The sequence below is a fragment of the Pituophis catenifer genome, unplaced genomic scaffold (genome assembly GCF_029215685.1).
Source record: "Pituophis catenifer annectens isolate HBS135680 unplaced genomic scaffold, rPitCat1.0.hap2 SCAF_5, whole genome shotgun sequence".
Classification (NCBI taxonomy): Eukaryota; Metazoa; Chordata; class Lepidosauria; order Squamata; family Colubridae; genus Pituophis; species Pituophis catenifer.
In genome coordinates, this window is record NW_027256885.1 from 36,207,923 (window position 1) to 36,229,919 (window position 21,997).

General features: G+C 43.8%; 1 protein-coding gene across 1 annotated transcript in view; it reads right to left on the reverse strand.

Moving 5' to 3' along the window:
• The window catches only part of SCAF1 (SR-related CTD associated factor 1), a gene marked incomplete at its 5' end in the record, with an annotated part of 51,261 nt that overhangs the window by 15,996 nt on the left and 13,268 nt on the right, over positions 1-21,997 (reverse strand). Inside the window, 9 exon segments of the mRNA XM_070944741.1 lie at positions 12,522-12,770; positions 14,748-14,830; positions 15,564-16,178; positions 19,087-19,342; positions 19,344-19,382; positions 19,384-19,695; positions 19,697-20,681; positions 20,942-21,203; positions 21,206-21,430. Coding sequence (XP_070800842.1) covers positions 12,522-12,770; positions 14,748-14,830; positions 15,564-16,178; positions 19,087-19,342; positions 19,344-19,382; positions 19,384-19,695; positions 19,697-20,681; positions 20,942-21,203; positions 21,206-21,430 — 3,026 coding nt within the window.

Sequence of the window (21,997 nt, forward strand, 5' to 3'; positions counted from 1 at the left end):
GGAAGGTGGAATCTCACCAAGGAGATCCATTGAAGTTGACGATCCAAAGAACCCAATGGACTGGTGGGCAGTAACCAGTGGGAATAGCGTTCTTCATCATCTGGACTATTTTTGTATTTTTCTTTCTTAGGACTGAGTGGTTGCCTATGCTGTTTCCCAACTGAAGAGGACTACAACTGATCAGATTCCTTTGCGCGCTCTCCCAGATGTATTGGTTTTGTAATTGTGCTTTTAAGACCTTAGAACAGCGGTTCTCAACCTGGGGGTCGCGACCCCTTTGGGGGTCGAACGGCCATTTCACAGGGGTCGCCAAAGCCCTCTCTTGCCCCCCCCCCCCACGCCTTCACTCACCCTCACTCTCTGCTCTGTTGGATCACCGGCCGTTTGCTTACCCCGCCCACTCCCAATCTATTGCTGCCTCCTGAGTCCCAGCTGATGGCTAGAGGGAAAAAAACTGTTTAAATTCTTGCCGCGGGGCTTCAAAGGGCCGCCCTATAGCCAGTGGTGGGATTCTGCCGGTTCCGCCCCGTCCCTTGCCCCGCCCCTCTGCACCACTATTTATTGCCAATAAATAGTGGTGGGCGAGGGGCGGGCGAGCCAGCAATTTAACAAATGGTTCGGTGCTTTTTTGTAATTTTATTGGCCGCGGAGCTTCAGCATAGGCTAATTAGCCCTTGATTAGATCGGCTCCCGACTCTCAGCTGATTTGCTCTCAGCTGTTTTGCTCAGGGCTCTGCTGCTTCCTTGCAAAGAGTCCTGGAGTAGATTTTTTTTCCCCTAGCTATGCTGAAAAACAAAACTGAAAGTAAAGCAGGCTGTTGGCTTTGCTGTTGCTGCAACATTGGAAAATTAGGCAGGCAGATTTCTTTTCTTTTTCCTCACCAAAAAAGGTAGGTGCAAACAATGGGAAATTTAGGGAAAAAGAGGAGAGTTCAAGATTTTAAAACACAAAAGAAAAAAAGCTCTATTTAACTAGGGAATTGTAATAATTGAGATACTATTAATTGTATATTGTGTTGAAAGCAGAAATGGTTAAGTTGTGGTTTGGAGGAATATATGGGGGAAATTATTTGGTTTATTATTATTGGTAAATATAATTAATTGATTTGTAAGAAATTGGATTGCATGGAAATAATTGGAATATTCATGTTCATATTGATTAATATACAAAAAAGAGTTATATAACTAATTGATTTATATTAAAATGTTGAATTTATATTAAACAACTGTAATATTACATAATTAACCAATGTGAGGATGGATATAAAAATAGATGACAATGGGAAGGGGTATAATATAGAACAGAAGGGAAAAATTGAATTTGATTAAGATTAGAGATGAGGATGAAGGGTAATATTGGTTTTTTTAAAAAAATAGATAAGGAATAAATATGGCAAAAAGGAAATATAGAAATTGTAAATTTAATTGAAATGACTAAACACTGTTTAAATTTGTGAACCAGCCAAATACTCTGTTCAAAGAAAATACATTGTATGTTTGTATGCGTGTTTCTAATTATTGTTATTTATTCATATTTGTTCTCTTTTATTCTTTAAAGTTTAACAATTCATTCTTTATCTTAATATCTTTATATTTGTTTGGGGTTGGCTTTCTTCCCTTTCATCTTTTTTATTGTACAGCAATCTTTCTCCTCAAATCTACCACCTCTCTCTTTTCTTTCCTTCTTACTTTCTCTTCCTCCCCCTCTTCTTCTCTTCTTCTCTTCCCTACTTCCTCTTCCTTTCTCCTTCTCCTCCTCTCTTCCTCCCTCTCTTACCCTCACTCCTACTCTAATTTCCCTTCCTTCATCCCTCTCTATTGCTGTATCCTTTTATGCATATGGACTACTCAGACGGCTGAAAAAGTTATTTCTGACTGGTCCTCGCACTTTTGACCAGTCCTCGAACTTACAACTGTCCTCACATTTTACGTTTTTGCCCTATCTTGTCACCATGGTGAAGAGAAGCAGTTGTGAAATGAGTGACACAGTTGTTAAGAATGCTACAATGGGCATAAATGATGACCAGTCATAAGTGCGAAGACCAGTCAAAAGTGCGAGAACCTGTCAGAAATCCCTTTTTTCAGCCCTCTGGGTAGTCCTTTTATGCATATGGACTACTCAGAGGGCTGAAAAAGTTATTTTTGACTGGTCCTCGCACTTTTGACCAGATCTCGAATTTACGACTATCCTCACATTTTACGTTTTTTGCCCTATCTTATCACCATGGTGAAAAGAAGCAGTTGTGAAATGAGTGACATGGTTGTTAAGAATGCTGCACGGGGACTTCCTGTTTGCTCTCTGTCGCTGCCAGACGGTCCCTCGGGACTGCCAGCCCCATCGCCTGTAAAGAGCCGCCTTTACATCTGAAAGGCGGCTCGAAAAACTCAATTTCCATAAGGAAATGTGAGACAGAGCAGGTGAGGGCAGGTAGAGCTCTCTGCGAAGCCCCGAGAGTTTTTTTTTACTCTTGGGGGCGAAGCAGATGAGGCTCCCTATTTCCCACGCCGCTGCTCCGGGCTTTGGGAGACCTCTGCCTTTTTGCAGAGCCAGGCGACGAGAACAAGCCTTTTAAAGAAAATTAACAGACTAAGTAAAGAGGATGAGATCTGGACCTGTGACCCTAAATCGCAAGTATTTTTATTTACTTTGTAAAAGATATTGAAGAAAGCAAAAAAGAATTTTTAAAATGGCGACTGCCGAAGCTTGAGCAGGGAAAGCTGAAAAGCTGAAAAGGGAAAGTCCTTCCGTTTCTTATTAAGCCACAAAGTAGCGGAATAAATACTCCTGGCTACAATTGAAGAAAAAGCTCCACTTTTGTGTTTTCTCTTTCCTGGAGATTTGATATTGATCTTGTTTGGAAAGAAGCTCTTTTTTTTCTCTTTGTTTTTCTTTTCTTTTCTAAAGTTTGTGTGGAAATATGGCGTTTAGACTAACAAAGCCAGACAAACAAGCGGGGGGGGAATTCCCCCATTTACAAACTATATGAACAAGTTCTAAACCTACAGACTCAGAAAACTGATTTTAATATAATTGAATTTCTCTTGGAGGAGATTGTAAGAAGGGATGAGATTATGAACCAGAACTTTGAAAAATTTAAGCAGGAAATTAAAGAAATGGTGCAATTAAAGTTTGATACTTTGCAACGAAAGATTGTAAAAGTGACTAATGGTTTTTCAGAAATTGCTATGAAGTTGGATGCAAATATTAATTTATTAGAGTCTAAAATGGAGGAAATTGAGGATAATTTGGACAATAAAATACAAAGAATTGAAAATGATTTGATAAACACTCAAGACAATAGCTTAGAAGAAAAACCTAAAATGGAAGCTGATCATGAGACTTGTAATGCTGAAAATATAAAACAACGGATTGAAAAAGAAGTTTTAATGATGCAATATAATCTCACAGAATATGCAATTAGACTGAGAGGAATACAGGAAAACAATAGAGATGACTTAAGGAAAATATCTTCTGAAATTCTGGCTGGGATCTTAAAGGTTCATCCTGAGGAAGTATTTTGTAGGATTGACAGAGTCTATAGAATAAATTCCTGGATTGCAAAGCAAAGGCAACTGCCTAGAGATGTGGTGATTTATTTTACAGATAAAGAAATAAGAAATAATATTGTGCAAAAATCTTTTAATTCTACTTTGCAATTGTTTGGAAGAAAGATTTGGATATATAAAGAATTACCGCCTAAGATGTTATTGGAAAGAAATAAATTTGGTTTTCTGGTGACTGAGCTTAAAAAACAAAATATTTTATTTAGATGGGATGTTCCAGTTGGTATAATATTGAGATATCAAGGAGAAAGATACCAATTAAATACTGTTGAAAAAGCGGAAGAATTTCACCAAAATTTTTTGAAAATGAGCTCAACATTTTTATGCACAACACAAGATAAGCAGAAGGAGTTGGAAATAAAGGAAAAATATCGAGCTACAGAGGCCTCTGTAGATGAATCGCCTTTGGATTCTTTAGATGCCTCAGTTGGATCATCTATAAATAAGAGAGACGTGGCATCGGACTCTAACGTGATGACTCATCAAGTCACAGACAAGCATGGAAATCAATTAGTTGATACACAACTTATAGAAAAGAAATATGAGCCACAAAAGCAAAACCAACAAGACCAAGTCATAAATCAGAATGAAAATCGACCAGTTGATATACAACTCGTAGAAAGGAAATTAGGATGGAGATCAAACCCACAAAAATTCAAGAAAAAAAGAAATAGATCTCACAAAAATAAAAATTTCTAAATTAGGCAACAGTGAAGCCAGTTATTTAAAAGATGACTGAATACATGAAAAGATAGTTGAGGCAAAGTATTGGTTAATACTATCCTGAGGAGAGTGACAGACCTCTGCAATGCCATAATTTTGGGATGTGAAAAGGGCCTTAAATTGTTGGATTGGAATTATCTATTTTGGATTTTTTTTTTGATAAATGTATTATGTTTATGCTGAGCTATATGGCAAGAGAGCTATGCTGGGGCATGCAGAAGATCTGGTTGTTACCCCATTATGACGGTGGGAATTAATAATCCTGAAGAAAGCCACTACTACAGATATTATATGGAATACAATTACAATGTCACTCGGGTGTTAGTTTTCTTTTTTTATATATATGAAGATATTCATTACTGATGGGGGCAGATGATAACTGAGGATTTTGAACATTTTGTTGCAATCAGGATGTTATGTTACCCTAATATGGGTGATGGAGTTAACAATCCAGTGGAAAGACATCAAAGAAGACATTATATGAACCATAAGTTTAAAGTCATTGATTTTATTTATATAAGGGAATTTTTTTTTAGTAGGGTGGGCAGAAGAATAAAGATATTAAGAATTGTTATGTATGGTAATTTTGTAGGAAAGTGGGTGGAGACAGGCTAGTTTATTGATTGTTTAGTTTAAGAAAAGGGATGTCTAAGAGATATATTGGAGTGGAGGAAATGGATAGAGTTGAATAAATGTCAAATTAGGATTTATTATATAGTTTTATAGGGGAAGGCTGCTTCGAAATGTTATATTAATATACACAAAAGATTAAATGTTAAATTAGGATTTATTATATAGTCTTAAAGTGGAAGGTTGTTTTGAAATGTTATATTAATATATAGATATATGTATGGGGGAGGAGAAAAAGGGCAGATTATTGCTAAATTGGGAGTTATAATAATATTACCATGCTAAATCAGAAGTTATTATACAATGTTATAGTAGAATGTTATTTTGAAATGTATGGTAAAAGGGGGATGTAATAATATTATTAGAAAGAAAGGGTCAGTATTTGGGGGATGGAGTAAGGGGATGGTAAAATATTATATAATCTGTTATGAATTTGGATCTTACTTTGTAGAAGTCACAGGGGGACGGGTGGTGAGGGGGGGTTAGGGAGGAGGGGGGGAGAAAAAAGGGGGAAAAATCTGTATTTGAAAAACTTTTTCAATAAAAAAAAAAGAATGCTGCACGGGCATAAATGTGAGGATGGTCATAAGTGTGAGGACCAGTCAAAAGTGCGAGGACCTGTCAGAAATGACTTTTTTCAGCCCTCTGAGTAGTCCCTATACACATAGCCATGGCCACCCGGTCACATGACCAGCTAGCCACGCCCACCCAGTCACATGACCTCCAAGCCATGCCCACAAAGTAAGCCATGCCCACAGAACTGGTAGTAAAAAAAATTAGAACCCACCCCTGGTTGGGGGTCACCACAACATGAGGAACTGTATTAAAGGGTCACGGCATTAGGAAGGTTGAGAACCACTGCCTTAGAAGGAAGATCCTGGATCCACTGGAGGAGACTGAAGCCCGCAGACCAGAGTGATCCGGTCACATACCAGGTAACAAAAAGTGACAGGCCATTGGTGCTGAAGTTCAAGAAGAATACACCCTGCTGAGTCCTACCGGCAACGGACTCTCAACGCACGGTGGTGATGATCAGCCTTGCTGAACCACCCCGGAAGCTGGTTCCCCGCGCATGGCCAAAGCTTGGAACGGAGGAAGACAACATTCCATGACTGTAATTTGTAATGTAAAATCCATTAACTGTGATAGATTCCAGTGAGCACTACTTAAAGACACTCATGCTTGAGGAAGATTGGGTGTGGGGACTCTGGGCAATAGCTATTTTAGCCCTACTGTTGGTATTGTTTTATATATATAAGGACCGGTTCTGTGGGAAACCTAGGACTACGATTGATATTGCCCTACCCCAAGTTATGCATACCCCTAACCCTCTTCCTGACATGGTGAATTTGTAAACTACGGGTCTTGCACTCTTAAGGCCTTGTGGGTGTAGGAATTAGGTCATTATGATTTATTTATGGCTTTGGGTACTATTAGCTAAAAAGTCTAGTGAGTGATACTATCTTGAACAGTAGTTCCCAATGTTGCGTCAGTGTCCAAGAAATCCCCCTTGTCCCTGCGGAAGGATTTGAAGATGTCAAGAATCCCAGGGGACCTAGCAGCATCAGGACACTGAATGGGGACACTTTGGGTCAAGTCTACTCCCGCCAACAACGTGGCATCAGAAGGTGGAGTGGGTACCTTAGTCCTAAACCAACCCCTAGACCTAAGGTTAAGAGTTTGACAATCCCGGTAAAGGGGGGAATACAAGAACAAGGAGAGAACGGACCCCTACAACAATTGAAAAGAGGAGATTACATATCAAGGATACTGGAATTGGGTCAAAACCTTGTTAATCAGTATGACCCTACCCTAGGTCAAAACTGCTGGTTGTGTTTATCTGCTAGTCCTTCATCTTATCATGCTGTCCCAGTTGAGCAAGATCTCTGGGAAAGGACAAAAGCTACCCTAGTCCTTAAAAAGGATATTAGACACAAAGCAGCAACATCAAAGTTGCAAGGAGATTTTTATAAGGCATTCCAACGGCTGGGAAAAAGCCGCCTCCCTATTGCCAGCGCAATAGCCACAGGTGTGGAAATCAAAGGGTCACCCTCTCTGTGTATAAAGAGACATCAGAAACCTGGTAGGCCTGTAGGATCCCTGACAAAAGAACAATGTCCATCAGAAGTGTACCTTGGTCCTAGAATGAACATTAGGGATGTAAAACTAACCAAAGATCTTTTTCCTTCTGCACACCACTCATTCACTTTCTCATTACCACCAACTGCCATCATCACAAGATGGGGAGGATGGAAGGGGTCCTGGAATGTATCCAAGGAAAGGTGCCCCAGTCTATTCCAGCCCCCTCACTTCCCTATCTGGCTCTCCATTAGGTCCAGCACAGGTTTATGTGTCTTCTTTCCCCCTGGGAATACTACCTCCCAGTATCTTTTTGAAGGTCCAATCCTCAGAGATAAGCAAAAGGACCCTTCACTAGAAGTCCCATTACAGCCGCTGGCTGGAATGTTTGTGGCGGGGACTTTGGGGGTCTGGACTAATGAAAAGAACCATCGGACCCATGCTTTCTCCATGAACATAGGCGTATGTGTAAGGGAAAAAGGAGTTTTCTTCTTATGCGGGAAGGATGCGTATTTATGTTTGCCAACAAATTGGACCGGAACATGCACACTAGTACACCTTTTTCCTAAAATAGGTGTTGTCAGTGGAGAACATACCATCCCTGTTCCTCTCATGGGGCATGTTCAGAAACGGGTACCAACCCTAGTCCCACTATTAGTAATCATGGGGATAGGAACTCCAGTTGGAACAGGTATAGGTGGAGTGACACACTCAGTAATACAGTTTCAGCAATTATCAGAGGAGCTCCAAGAAAGCCTGAACCAAATTGCTGGAACCCTGGTAGAAGTCCAAGACCAGATAGATTCATTGGCAGCAGTGGTCCTACAAAATTGACGTGCCTTAGACCTCCTAACCACAGAGAGAGGAGGTATGTGTGTATTTCTGGGAGAAGACTGTTGTTTCTATATAAATCAGGTGTGGTCAGAGAAGTTGCCAAGGAATTGCAGGATAGGGCATCCAAGATAGGTCAGTGGTTACAAACAACGGACATGTGGTTTTCTTGGTTGCCTGGATCCGGCTGGATTAAACAAATGTTATTCTTGTTGATATGGGCTGTGGCAGGCCTAACTTTTATTCCCTGTGCTAAAACAGCTATCTATCAGAGCAGTGAAAGCGATACAGACTGCGAAGGAGTTAGTTTTGACAGAGCGCTTTCTTGAAGATAAAGACTCTGAAACAGACACATGTAAAAATGGAGTCTGGGAAAGAATGGAGGGAGTACCTCCAAAGATTAAGAGAGTGAAGATCAAGAAATACCTATCTCTCGCCTAGATTAGTCATGTTTTGTTAGATATTATATGTTAGCTTTGTTTATCTAAAGGAATGGAATGATATTTACTAAAAAGTTGAACATGTAAGGAATGGTGAAAGTTTCTGCATGGAAAAACTTTCAAAGGGGGGAATAATGTGAATAAAAGAAGGAATCATATAGAGTCAGCTACATGAACTCTAGGAGACCCTCTCTATTCACATTATTATAAGAGAAAAACTGCTTAGCTACATGAACTCTAAGAGACCCTCTCTATTCACATTATTATAAGATAGAAAAGTGCTTGCTTGGAGATTATATTAAAAATCAGCTAAACCCCATTAAGTGGTAATATATCTTCTGATGAGACCTAGATGTCACGGAAGGACAGCCATATGGAAAACATTTGAGGGGCCCCACTGTCAAAGACAAGGACATATATGTTACAAAAAGTTACTTAATCCAATAAATTTACCTAAGGACAGCAGTAAATCTCCCATTAGCAACTACAAGCACTTAAGGAAAAGTTGTGTAGCTAAGATAATCTTATAAACTAAAAATAATGGTTTACTAATGGTTTAGTAATTAGGAAATGTGTCAATTATCATATAACAAGTGTATGTTAACCATATATGGAAAATGCATGATCTCATGTTAACCATATATGGAAAATGCATGATCTCACCGAATCCTTTGTCTTAGAAATGTATAAAAACAGAGGTATCAGAGCTCTTTCCTTGTTCAAAGTTTCAGGTACAAATCTGGCTCTGAACCTTGCGCAATAAAAACTGTCTCTGGCTGACCCAGGAATGTTGTTTGGTCTCATCATTCCATAACAGGCCAGTGGGGTGGGAATGGAGATTTTGCAATATCCTTCCCCCAGGAGTGGGGAGGGAATGGGGATTTTGCAGTATCCTTCCCCTGGAGTGGGGTGGGAATGGAGATTTTGTAGTATCCTTCCCCTGCCACGCCCACCAAGCCACACCCACAGAACCAGTAGTAAAAAAATTTGGATTTCACCACTGCTTTAAAGGTAATAACCAGCAACTTGAATTGCACCTGGAAGCAAACTGGCAGCCAATGCAGCTTGTGGAGCAGTGGTATGACATGGGCCACCCTAGGGGCCCCCAAGAGCTGCCTGCGCCACTGCACTCTGCACCAGTTGAAGCTTCCAAATGCTCTTCAAGGGTAGCCCCATGTAGAGCACATTGCAATAGTCCAGATGTGAGATGAATAGGGCTTGAATGACTGAGCACAGGGACTCTCGATTCAGGAAAGGCCACAACTGGTGCACAACACAAAGTTGTGCAAAGGTCCAGCCCATGGCTGCTACTTTGTGCCCTGAATGCCACCTGCTCTTTTAGCAAGAGTTGCGAGTCCAGGAGAACCCCCAAGTTGGTGACCGGGTCCGTATGGGGTAGTGCAACCCCATCCAGAACTAAGTTAGTTAAAAGTCCTGGATGTTGAAGCCGCATGCACTCAAAACCACTCGGCCTTGCCAGGGTTCAGCTGAAGCCTGTTGTTCCCCATCCAGGCCCCCACAGACTCCAGGCACCATGAGAGGGCAGCAACATCATTTGGATCACCAACCCCTGGTGAATGATCTCACCCACCAGCTTCATGTAGATTTTAAAAAGGAGCAGAGAGAATACCAAGCCCTGCAGCACACCAGAAAGCAGCAGCCATGGGCTGTACCTCACCCCCTGTCAACACCAATTGAGATGGGCCTTGAAGAAAGGAGACAAACCAGCACAAAATTGTGCTGCCCAGACCCAAACACTGTAGCTGGCCCAAAAGTATACCATGGTTGATGGTATCAAAGGCTGTTGAGAGCTCAAGGAGAACAAGGATGGTTGCACTACCCCTATCTCGCTCTTGCCAGAGATCATCAACAAGTGTGACCAATGCTGTATCTGTCCCATAACCATATCACTTAAAAAAGTGATGGTTTTTTAAATTAGGAGGCAAACCAAGGCCTCTTTAAAAGGCCCCAGGAACGTCCCCTCCTGCAGTAAGGCATTTATCGTTGCTTGAACCCACCAGTGAAGTCACTGTCCTGGAGGTTTTCACCAACCAGGAGTGACAAGGATGTAAGACACTCTGCAGACACAATAAGAGCAAAGAAATAATGCTGTTTTGCCACTCTTACCACCATGAGATAGGCCTTAATAGTGGCTCTAAGTTGTGTCCGGTAAGAGTCATCCTTCATTTTCCTCCAGTGGCACTCTAGGAGTCTCTTAACCCTTTTCAGGACCCATAACTCGTCCATGAACCATGGGGAGACTCAGAAGTGATGGGTCAAGAGAGGCCACATAGGTGCAATCCTGTCCAGAGCCCTGGCTACCCTTTGACTCCAGGACGTTACCAAGGCTTCAGCAGGGCTGTGCAACAAAATTTCTGGGATGTCCCCCAGTTCCCTCTGGAACCCAATCAGGTCCATCAGTTGCTGGGGGCAGACCGGGGTGGGTTCTAAAAATTTTTACTACCTGTTCTGTGGGTGTGGCTTATTTTGTGGGCGTGGGTTGGTGGGTGGGGTAATGTGACTGGGTGAGCATGGCCAACTTTTTTTTTTACATTTAAAAGCATTTTTTCTACAACCTTAAGAGGTTGCAGAAAAAAATGCTTTTAAAAGCCTCTGACGATCCCAGCTGAGCTGCGCGATCATCAGAGGCTTTTTTTTTTTACTTTTAAAAGGATTTTTTCGGCCGAAGAGGTTGTAGAAAAAATGTTTTTAAAAGTAAAAAAAAAAAGCATCTGATGAGGTGGGCAGGGTAAGCGAGCGGCGACTGGGCTGGGGACCGGTTCGGGGGCGTGGCCAGCCAATGTTATTACCAGTTCTCCAAACTACTACAAATTTTTACTACCGGTTCTTGCGAACTGGGAGCAACCCACCACTGGGGCAGACCATTCTAATGGGCCCAGCTGTCCTGTGGAGGGGGGCAGCATAAGAGAATCTCACGGACACCAGGGCATGATCTGACCATGACAGGGGAATGTTAGATCCCTCACCAGATCATGTTGACATTGCTCCAAGAAGAAAATCATATCTGGTGTGTGACCACTGTCCCAAGTTGAGCCCAAGATGATCTGGGATAGGCCACGATGGTAGTCATGAATTCCTGGGCTGCTTCCAAGACCAGACCCTTGGATGGCAGGTTGAAGTCCCCCAGAACCATAAGTGTGGGGAACTCTATGGCCAGATGAAATGGCCTCCAGTAGCTCAGGCAGGGAGGCTGCCACACAGTAGGGAGGCTAGTATACTAGCAACAATCCCAACTGATCCTGTGAGCCCAGCTTCAGAAACAGGGTCTCACAACCAGAGACTTGGAGAGCAAGCCCCCTGAAGGCCAAGAGACATTCTGATGACCCACTGCCACCCCACCTCTCCTACCTTGGGGTCTCAGCTGGTGCCAAACCCTAAACTCAGCTGGGCACATCTCTGAGAGGGGAACCCCCCCTTCCAGAGGCAGCCAGGTCTCAGTGATTCAGGCCAGGTCTGCTTGCTCATCCTCAATAAGACCATGAATAAGGGGAGCCTTATTATTGACCAACATGGCATTCACCAGCAGCATTACCTCAGGGCCTCTGAGGGAATGCTGTCCAGGAACTGGGAATGAGCTCAGGGGGCCAGAACACATCACTGATACTACACATTGGGGGCATCTTCCCTTGTAACGGCCTGCCCTCTGGTTCCCATAGCATTCCATGCCCATCACCACTCTAATGCATTGTCCTGCCACATGTCCCCCAAGGCAATTACGCCACCCCAACCTCCCTCTTTCTAGAGCCAAGGACTCTGCCATTCCCTTCCAGTCACTCTCGTGCACTTCCTCAGACATCCTGGTGTGGGTAGGTGAGGGAGGGAGCTCACAAAGTGCTATAGCTGAAGCTCTCAGCACTAGCTGGGCTTCCACCTCTGCACTCCCCCCACCACATATGCGATGTCCTCCCACTTCAGCTGGTCCCACTCACTGGCCAGTGAGGGAGAAGATATAATGAATATCCATGTATTTAATCCTTTCCCCCTTTTATCACCTTGAAAATCCTTTTCAGAAGGATTCTGGAAGCTGCAAACAAGGCCTATGAGGGAAGGGGAGTGACTTGTTGCTCTGAAGCCTCACATTGTAAACCTCTGCTGGAGCAAATTATAGCAACAGAGCAGTCACTGCCCAGCTGCCCATTTTTTCCCAGCCTAGCCAAGGAGAGGGATCAGAGTACTTAACTGATTTGCACAATAAGCGTGAAAAGATCTGTGTGGCACTCCAAAGACTTTTACCTTATCACTGTCTCCATGCCCTTCAGAACTGGTACTGCCCAAATCAGTGCCAGAGGAAGAAACAAAAATGCCAGCAGAGGGAGGGCCTGTTGAGGCCTGGTTCAATGACCCTGGCAACACCCCTGTAGGGGTGGTAGGAGTTGAACCGCTGCTTCCTAGAGGCATTGATCCTTGCAAAAGGTAGGAGACAGATGGGACAGCCAGATGTGAGACAGGTAAGGAAGCTGAGGGCTTGGTGTTAGTCAAGATCTGGAATAAGAGAGTAAAGAAAACATGGTTAAGATGGCTTGGCTTGGCTTGCAAAGAAGACAAAATCCTTGGCCTGCTACTAGGCTACTGTGACATATTCCATAATTTCCATTTTTCATACTCCAGAGCAGAATACTACAATGTTCATTACTTCAAAATTGTAAATAGCAGATAAATAAGGTCTACTTGCCTGTATACATAAAAGTCATGACGAACTGTGAATTCCCTTCTCTGGGAGCCCAAGAAGATCCCACTGGATAGTGTAGAATTACTAAGCAAGGTTGACATTCGTTTTAATGTTATAGCTGGGGAGAACCAGCAGTCCTCCAAATATTGCTGGAGTGCAATTCCCAGCAGCTCATGCTAGTATGGCCAATGGTGAAAGGATGCTGGAGGCTGTGTCTTCTTTTAGGATTGCTTAATAAATGTAACTCTCTTTACATGGAGCCCTTTGTTTTGGAAACTCTCCCTGTGCCCATCAAACTATATCTGTTAAAATCGTAATTCTTATTTCAGAAGAGAGAGAAAGAAATGGTTATTTTGTCACTTCTGTTAAGGAGGATTTAACTGTGAGATGGCTCCAGAATGCCACATAACTGCAAGGAATTCTGCAACTGGACACAATTTACCACAGCACCTCACATGTTTATCTGGAAAGGAAGTGCTCTCTTTTATTTCAAAGTAAAAAAGTATCTGGCAATAACCTTGTCCAGCTGGTATCCTGCAAACAGACTCGACTACAACTCTAATGATGGAAGTTGGGATTCAACACATCTACAAGCCACCAAGCTGTGAAAGGCTACTTCAATAGTGTTTTTTAGGTTTTAAAACAGCTTATTGATCTAATTGTTTGCATGCATGTTGGTTTCAAAAAGAAGATTTTTCAAATCACATAAAAGCTTTTTTAGGTTTCAGAAAACACATGAAATTATGGAGGTCTATTATGTGGTCAGTTTAGGTGGGGGAAACTGTTACTCCAGGATAAAAACAGCTCTGATGTCTCAGTGGTGGATCAATGCCAAGGCCTACTTTGTGTGAGCTTTAAGAGAAAAAAACACCCACAGGTTTCTAAACTTGCAACTAAACTGCAACCATGAGAACCAGAAAAAAAAGCATTAAATGTAAAATAAAGTAACCAGATGTGCCACAATTCTCAAGATGCCAACTTTGGTGTCAAACAGTAGGTCTTGCTTGCGCATGGAAATGGAGTACACAGTGTTCTGGGCTTTGAAGCTGCCCCCCCCCCCATATGTGCTAGCCTTGTCTATGTCAAGATAAACTCACACATCCTTGGGAATCTTGCACCCATGTTTTGTCAAGGTTATCAGCACAGCAATTTCTGATGAAACCTCCCACCATCAGCAACCATATTAATATTAGAACAAATGTGAGGGATCTCACGAAGAACGATGGTTCGTTGAGGGCGCTTCCAAGAAAAGGTCAGCACACAAGGATGCAATCAAATTAAGTCTTTGTTTAGAAGTAAAAGTAGAGTAAAATAAGTTCCCAGGCATGGAGGCATCCATGCCTGGATTGAGCCCATGGCTCAGTCCCATAGGAGAGTAGAACAAGAGCAGGGAAAAAAGGGAAAAGCAAAAGGCAGGGAGCAGCCCCTGTGCAGGGGTTCTTATAGGGGCCCCTGGCCCCTCCCTTACAAGGTGTGTGAGGGGGCCGGAGGGCCATTAACTTTCCCCAATGGGGCTGCAGGGACTGGAGCCCCTTGACCCACCAGTGGATCAAAGGTGCCTCTTTGACCCCATCTGGTGGCCTTTGAAGAGACTGCCATGGCTGGCACAAAACACCTAACAACAAAATTGTGCCTATATTCTAGAACCATCATCAAAATTTCAAGGAGACCCACTGGAGCCTAATCTTTTGATGAATCCAAGACAGCCAAAAAATGCTAGCTGCTGTGAACATGTTTTGCAACCAAGCTACTCAAAATTCATAATCATCCAAGTTCTCAGAATTTATTACCTGACTGGTTGCTTGAATGAGTTCTTGGGCTTTTGCCCGGCTTGCAAGACTGGCCTCTTCCATCTTGGAGAGGAGAGCAGTCACTAAGTAAAAAAACAAGAGTCTTAGACAAAAGTTCCAAAGCATGGAAGTGGGAAACAGGTAGATAATGAAGTGCCTAATGTCCCATCTCAGACTATATTTTGCAATACAAGTCACACCCATGACATTGCCACAACCACATCATCTCAGACTCTATGCTTAGACTTGCCCTATCTTCAGCTTGGAAAGCAACACTGAAAGATTTGTAACTGGAAAAGATTAAAAACTAAGGATGTACAGTGCTTTGGATTCAAAGCCAAAAAGATACTCTGAAGCAGGCAGAGCATGCACATCACACCACACACTTCTGGTAAGAGGAAATAAGAAGCACTTAGCAACTTTCTCCTCCTACTACTTGTTTTGGCAACTCATGTTGTTGACTGGGTTCCCAGTGCAGATTCCTAAGCTTTTATTTCAGGAATTTTCCAGAGAACAAAAAACACTTGGCCAGAATCAGGAGATGATGATGGAGCAACAAATATTTGAGCTACCCAAGCCTCAACTGAACTTGATCAATCAGCCTGCTCAATCTCCAAGTAGAAATCTGAACAAACCCACAATATAAAACTCCTTTTAAAAAAGAAGGAATGTTGATTTTTAGAACATCTTATTTGGTCTAAGATTTGCAGAGCCACACTGTAACTATATCTACCAATAAACTGGGTCCTCCCGCCAAACCTCCACTCATGACAGACTCTCCCCCCAACACACACTGGCCACCACTATGATACCTACATGCCAATACACCACTAGTGCACTCTAATCCCCACTGCAGATTCCATGACATGGGAGCAGGGGGTTGGAGCAAACTATGGGGAGGATGGGGTGACTGCTGCAGTGGCTGGTCCTCTTTGGGCTCAGACAAACTGTCCACTTCTGGCTCATCAGTTGGTACCCTGGGTTGCTCAATAGGGAGTTCCTCAGAAAGGAAGGAGACATCAGGTGTCTTGCAGCTGCTGTCCACTGTCTGGGAATCAGGGGTGAGTTTCTGGCCTGGGCCAAAAGGCTGAGGACTTGGTGGCTTGGCTGTGCCTGATTTCTCTGAACCAGACCATGAGGGCTCCTCCTTAACCCTCAAAGGGCCGACTGTACCCTGACTGCAGCTATCAGCTTTGGATTTCTTTAACCCAGTCTTCACTTTGAGTTTCTTCTTTTTCTTGGGCGTTGAGGCACTCTTTAGCTTGATGCCCTTCAGTTTCTTCACACCCATTCTGGCTTTCAGTCCTTTGACTTTCTTGGGCTTGAAGCCTGGTTTTTTAACATCAGTCATTTCATCTTGGCCTGCTGCTGGTGCCCCAACCATCAACACCTTCTCTTCAGACTTGAGGAAGGGTGAACGGCTCTCCTTATCTCTGTGACTTGTTTCTAGGATCTTACCCAATAACTCCAAACACAGGATGCAGTGAATCAATTCTCTTTATTGATCAATGTTTCTATTACAGGTATTGGGCTGGAAGTGACCTCTGGATGCCTGGGCCATGTCTTAAGTACCTGGGAGGCGGAGCTGAGGTAAGGAGGGGTCAGGGGAGGATCTAGGTGGATGAGGTGTTAACCCTTATCATGCCTGGGGATGGACAACGGTGGGCATTTATACACAACAAATCCCCCTCTAAATGCCCAACAGTTGGGCCTGCTTGTGTGTTTCGCACCTGTACCCCTAATTTAGATGTAAGGTAAGCATGCTGTTTACTTGGTAGAGGTTTGGTCAGGATGTCAGCGGCTTGCTCGGCGGTCTCACAATGTACAGCCTTAATGAAACCAATGTTCGTTAATTCTCTGACATGCTTGTGCTTAATGTCTATGTGTCTGGACCTTTGGCCTACAGCTTCTGCCATGGATATGTCTATGGCTGCCTTATTGTCCTCGTGTATTACTATCGGGTAGGCCGGTTCGGTCCAGATGCTGGTAAGCAGGTCGACAAACCATGTCAGGTTGTTAGCTGCTTTGGAGAGACAGATGTATTCTGCCTCGGCTGTGGAGGTGGCTACCAGGTTTTGTTTCCCGGTGTACCAATGTACTGGGCAGCCGTTGATGAGAAACACGTAGCCAGATGTGCTCTTCCTACTTTTTGTGTCGCCTGCCCAGTCAGCGTCGGCATAGGAGGTTAGGATGGGTTCTTTGGACATCTCTGGCTCTAGGTTCAGGTATGCGTCCATGCTGTGTTTTAGATACCTGAGCACACGTTTCACACCCTCCCAGTGGTACATCCTTGGATCGCTGACATGTCTGGATAGCAGGTTGACTGCCAGGAGGATGTCTGGCCTAGTCCAATTAGCTATATACAGTAGTGACCCAACAACAGACCTATAGAGGGTATTGTCCTTGAAAGTCTCACTTTCCTCGTTCATGTGTTTCAGGAAGTCAATGTGTATGGGCATATCACATGGCTTGGCTTCCTTCATGTTGCATTTAATTAACAGGTCCAATATTTTCTCCCTTTGGGAGATCTTGAATCCCTTCTGGGTTCTGTCAATCTGGACACCCAGGTATTTGTTCACCTTTCCCAGAGTCTTTAGGGCAAAATGTTTCCCCAACTGATTGGCAAACTTGTCACAATTTTGTTTATGCTGACCACAGTACAAAATGTCATCCACGTAGATGAGTACGTACTCTATGGATGTGCCCTCCCTCTTGGTGAAAAAGCATAGGTCGGCAGAGGTGGCTGTGAACCCCATGTCCTTGAGGATCTTTGCTAGGCACTCGTACCACCTCTTACCGGACTGTTTCAGACCATACAGACTTTTGTTCAATAACCACATGTCCTCCCCTTGTGTGTTTCTCCCCGGGGGTGCCCTGACAAAGATCTCTTTATCTAGCTTCGCGTGGAGGTAGGCTGTCTGCACGTTGAACTGGTAGACTTCTAGTCCTAGGATTGTGGCTACTACTAGGGCGCTTTTTACACTCTCTGCCCTGACCGTGGGTGAGTACGTATCTGTGTAGTCCTCCGGGTACCTTTGTGCGAACCCTTGTGCTACTAGCCTAGCTTTGTACAGTTTCTTATTGTCCTCTAGTTCTTTGATTTTAAAAACCCATTTAGTCCCGATGGCTACTTTGTTCTCTGGTACTCTGGATAGGGTATACACGTTTAACTCTCTCAGGCTGTTCATTTCCTTATCTATGGCCTCCTCCCATCTGGCCCTTTCCTCTCGTGGTAACCTAAGAATGTCCTCGTAGGAGTTGGGTGTTGTGGTGCCTGTGTGTATTGAAAGTATGTAATCGTCGAAACTTTTTGGCATTTTGTTTCTGTTTTGTCTTATGGGTCTGCTGGGCATTGTTTCTGAGTCGTGCATGTGTTGGGCTTCCCTCTCTGTGAGCGCATCTACTTTTACCTTTATGATGGGGTGGTTCTCCTTCCATTCTTTGGTGGTTACCCCTTTGTGTTTGTGTTTTTGTTTCTCGTGTGTCTCGCTTTCGGTTGTGTCTGGTTTGTTGTTAGTTCTAGCATTGTCATTAGCTCCTTGTCCGGGCAGTACCTCGTTGAGGTGTATTCTTGACCAGTTTGTGTTCTCGTGGAATACAGCTGATCTGGACACGACAAATCTGTTGTCCTTGTCAATGAATCTGTACCCCTTGGTTCCGGATTCGTACCCCATGAATCTTAGTCTCCTCGACACTTTGTCCCCCTTTCTCCTTAACTGTCTGGGTATATGTACATCTGCAGTTACCCCAAATATGTGTAGGTGAGCTATTTGGGGCTTCCTGTTATACATGACCTCATATGGAGTTTTGTTCACTACGCTTGACCATATTCTGTTCAGTGTGTAATTTGAATATGTGAGTGCCTCTGCCCAGAAGCGTTGCCCCAGCCCTGCGTCTTCTAGCACGGACCTCACCATTGTTTGTAACATACCATTCCTGCGTTCTGATACTCCATTCTGGAATGGCGAAAAGGCAAAGAGGAGAAGTGTAGTATCCTGTGTTTCTTTGTCCAATTGGAGAAGTCCCTTGATAGGAACTCTGAGCCCCTATCTGTCATAATTTGTTTTATTTTTATGTTATGTCTCCTTATCTCTGTGACTTGTTTCTAGGATCTTACCCAATAACTCCAAACACAGGATGCAGTGAATCAATTCTCTTTATTGATCAATGTTTCTATTACAGGTATTGGGCTGGAAGTGACCTCTGGATGCCTGGACCATGTCTTAAGTACCTGGGAGGCAGAGCTGAGGTAAGGAGGGGTCAGGGGAGGATCTAGGTGGATGAGGTGTTAACCCTTATCATGCCTGGGGATGGACAACGGTGGGCATTTATACACAACAATCTCGGCTGAACTTTACACCAATAGAACCCATTTCCTTGACTGATGTGGTACTGCTCACCCTTTCCCGGATCAATATAGCAACCTTGGACTGGAGTTTTACTTTCCGACCTGAGTCCAGCGTACTATTCTCTTTGTGACTTCCAGCTTTGATCTTTTTTCCTGTTTTGTCCCTGTCAGGCTGGGCCTTTTTTTCTATCTTGGGTAATTCTTGCTGCTCAGAACTAGGAGATCCCTCCTTCAGCTTTTTTTTTGCACTTCTCCTGGGCTCCAGGGCAGTCCTCCAGATAGGCCCTCTGAGCTGCTGCGTGACCAAGAATGATGGCCATGGCATTTCTCCTTTGACTTAGATTGCCTGCTTTTGTGTTGCTCAGTTGAGGTATGTGAGGATCCAACTGCAGACAATCTGGTGCTAATTGAAGGGGACCAGGAGCGAGAGGTTCGGTGAAGTGAGTGGGGCATCGAGGTCCTCTGGTGTGAATGTTGATGATCTTTGCATTTTGAGCGTGATTTTGATTTCTTCTTTGGGTTCCAGGAAGAGCCATGTGTCTCCTTGGGTTTTGATGTCTTGTGTTCTTGTGATCGTTTACATTCTCTTTTTGACTTCTTTACATGAAGCAGAGCTAGAACCAGAGTGAGCTTTGGAGGCAGGGCACTTGGGAGCAGGTGGAGGTGGTGGTGGAGGCAGAGGTGATATGGCATGTTGGTAGCGTTCTTGTCGCTGGGTCAGGATCTTCCGTCTCAAGTCCACACCTTTCCAACGTGGATCTAGCTGGCTTTCACTAAAGTCAATCTGTAAGGATCCTTCCTCATCCGAGTTTGCATGCAATGATAGGAAGCCATCTCCTTCCACCACCCGGAGAGTTTGTTGCTGAACTGGTCGGCATCTACTTTGGAACAATCGAATGGGACTATACCGCTTATCCTCTGGTTGGACAATCTCACCTTCTTCAATTTCTGATTCACCACCACCACCACTTCCATCCCATTCCACTGATGACTGGAGCCCAACCCAAGGATGTCTACCTCTTTTTGACATTTTTTCTCCACCCCTCAGTTTAGCAATGGTCACTACCTCTAAGGACACCTTTCCTTCCAGTGGGGTCTTGGTTTTAGCATCCAAGTGCCCTTTGAGAGCAAAGTCCACCATGAATACCCGGCGGCATGGTTCTGAAGCTTTAGATTCTGCCTGATCTGAGGGAAGCTCCTCAGGCAGGGTGGAATCAGCACCAGGAAGCCCTTTGCTCTCAGGGGTGTCAGCAAACCATGTTGCTTCAGTCTCATAATCCCTGCTAGGTTCTACTTCTGGTTCTGAATCTTCCTGTCCTGTATCTGAGCTAGGGAAATCTTGGCTCAAGCTATTTTCATTGTAGATTCCAGCCAGTGTTTCTGAAATGCAGCTGATGCTATGTGACATATCAGGAGGATGCTGGTCACGGTCATTGTCTTCATCCTCATCGTCATCCTCCGGTGAAGGGGTACTAACAGAGGAGCTGGGGTTGGAGCCTGTGGGGTCAAAGGGGTCATATTTCTGGTCATGCCACCCACCCTCTGCTTCTTTGTTAGGGGAATCCCCAAAGCCAAAATCACCATTTTTTTTTAATTTGATTTATATGCTGCCCTTCTCCGGAGACTCAGGGCGGCTTACAATGTGCTCAGCAATAGCCTTCATCCTTTTGTATATTTTATACAAAGTCAGCTTATTGCCCCCACAACTGGGTCCTCAATTTACCTACCTTAGAAAGGATGGAAGGCTGAGTCAACCTTGAGCCTTGGCGAGATTCGAACCTGCAGTAATTGCAGGCAGCTGGTCTTAATAACCAGCTTAATAACAGGGTGCCTTAAACCACCATTGAGGTTATCTTCATCAGTAGGGTGGAAAGGATAATAAATATCTAAGTCTTGGGACTGCATGGAGGGGCAGGGATTTGAAGAGCCACCACCTTCACCAGGCAGGGCCTGATGGTGGGATGTGGAAGAAGAGGATGAAGAGCAAGAGGATGAAGAAGAGGTGCTGGAATTGGCCTTATCCAGGGAGTTACCAGGTGGTGACCATTGCTGAAATTCAGACTCTTGACCAGCAGCACTCTGTGGATGTTGTTACGCCCCAGTGGAGACCCCATGCCAATTCCCAAAGTCATGGCCAAACAAGGTGAAGAAGTCCTGTCTGCTTTAGGGGACTGCAAAATCTCGCTTCTTTCTAAAACAGAAGTCCAAGTAGCCCTGTGTGTTAAAGGCAGAGTTCTATGTGGGTCTAGAGCATAGGATTGCTCTGAAACAGAAGGGCGACCAATTTGGCAGGCTCTGCTTCCTCTCCAGCAAGGGGAAGATGATCCAAAGCAAGCTGTAAAAATCAAATGAAGTTATCAGAAATGCACCAAAATTATTTGAAAAAAATCTGCATTCTGAAAGAAAGAAATTCTCATGTTTCTCAAACACTACTCTGTTAAGTCTAACATAGCTGAAGGGCACCACATTGGTGAACGTTATTGTGGTCTAACAGTCCACTAAATGAGCTGCTCCTGAACATGACAGCCCAAATCTCATTTCTGATAAACTAGTTCTTGGATTTACTAGCTACAGGACTTGGTGTTACTGCAGAGGCTCTCATCAGTGGAAGAAGCTTCAAATTCTAGGCTGGCAGGCAGGGAAAGTAGAGGGACCAGAGGCAGGACATCTTTTTGAGTATTTTGGAGGATTTCCCATGTAAAAGAAAAAAAAATGGGCTGATGAAAATTCAGCTTCTTACATCAAAACATACACAATAATGAATTGGGGAAAGGAAAAATATACACATTTACCCCACTAAAAAGTAACACATATTGTATCTCGTTGCTAGGCTTGCCAGCCCAATTTCCTTGGCCATAATATAAAACTGTTGGCTCCAGATCAACAAAATGGGGAGTAGGAA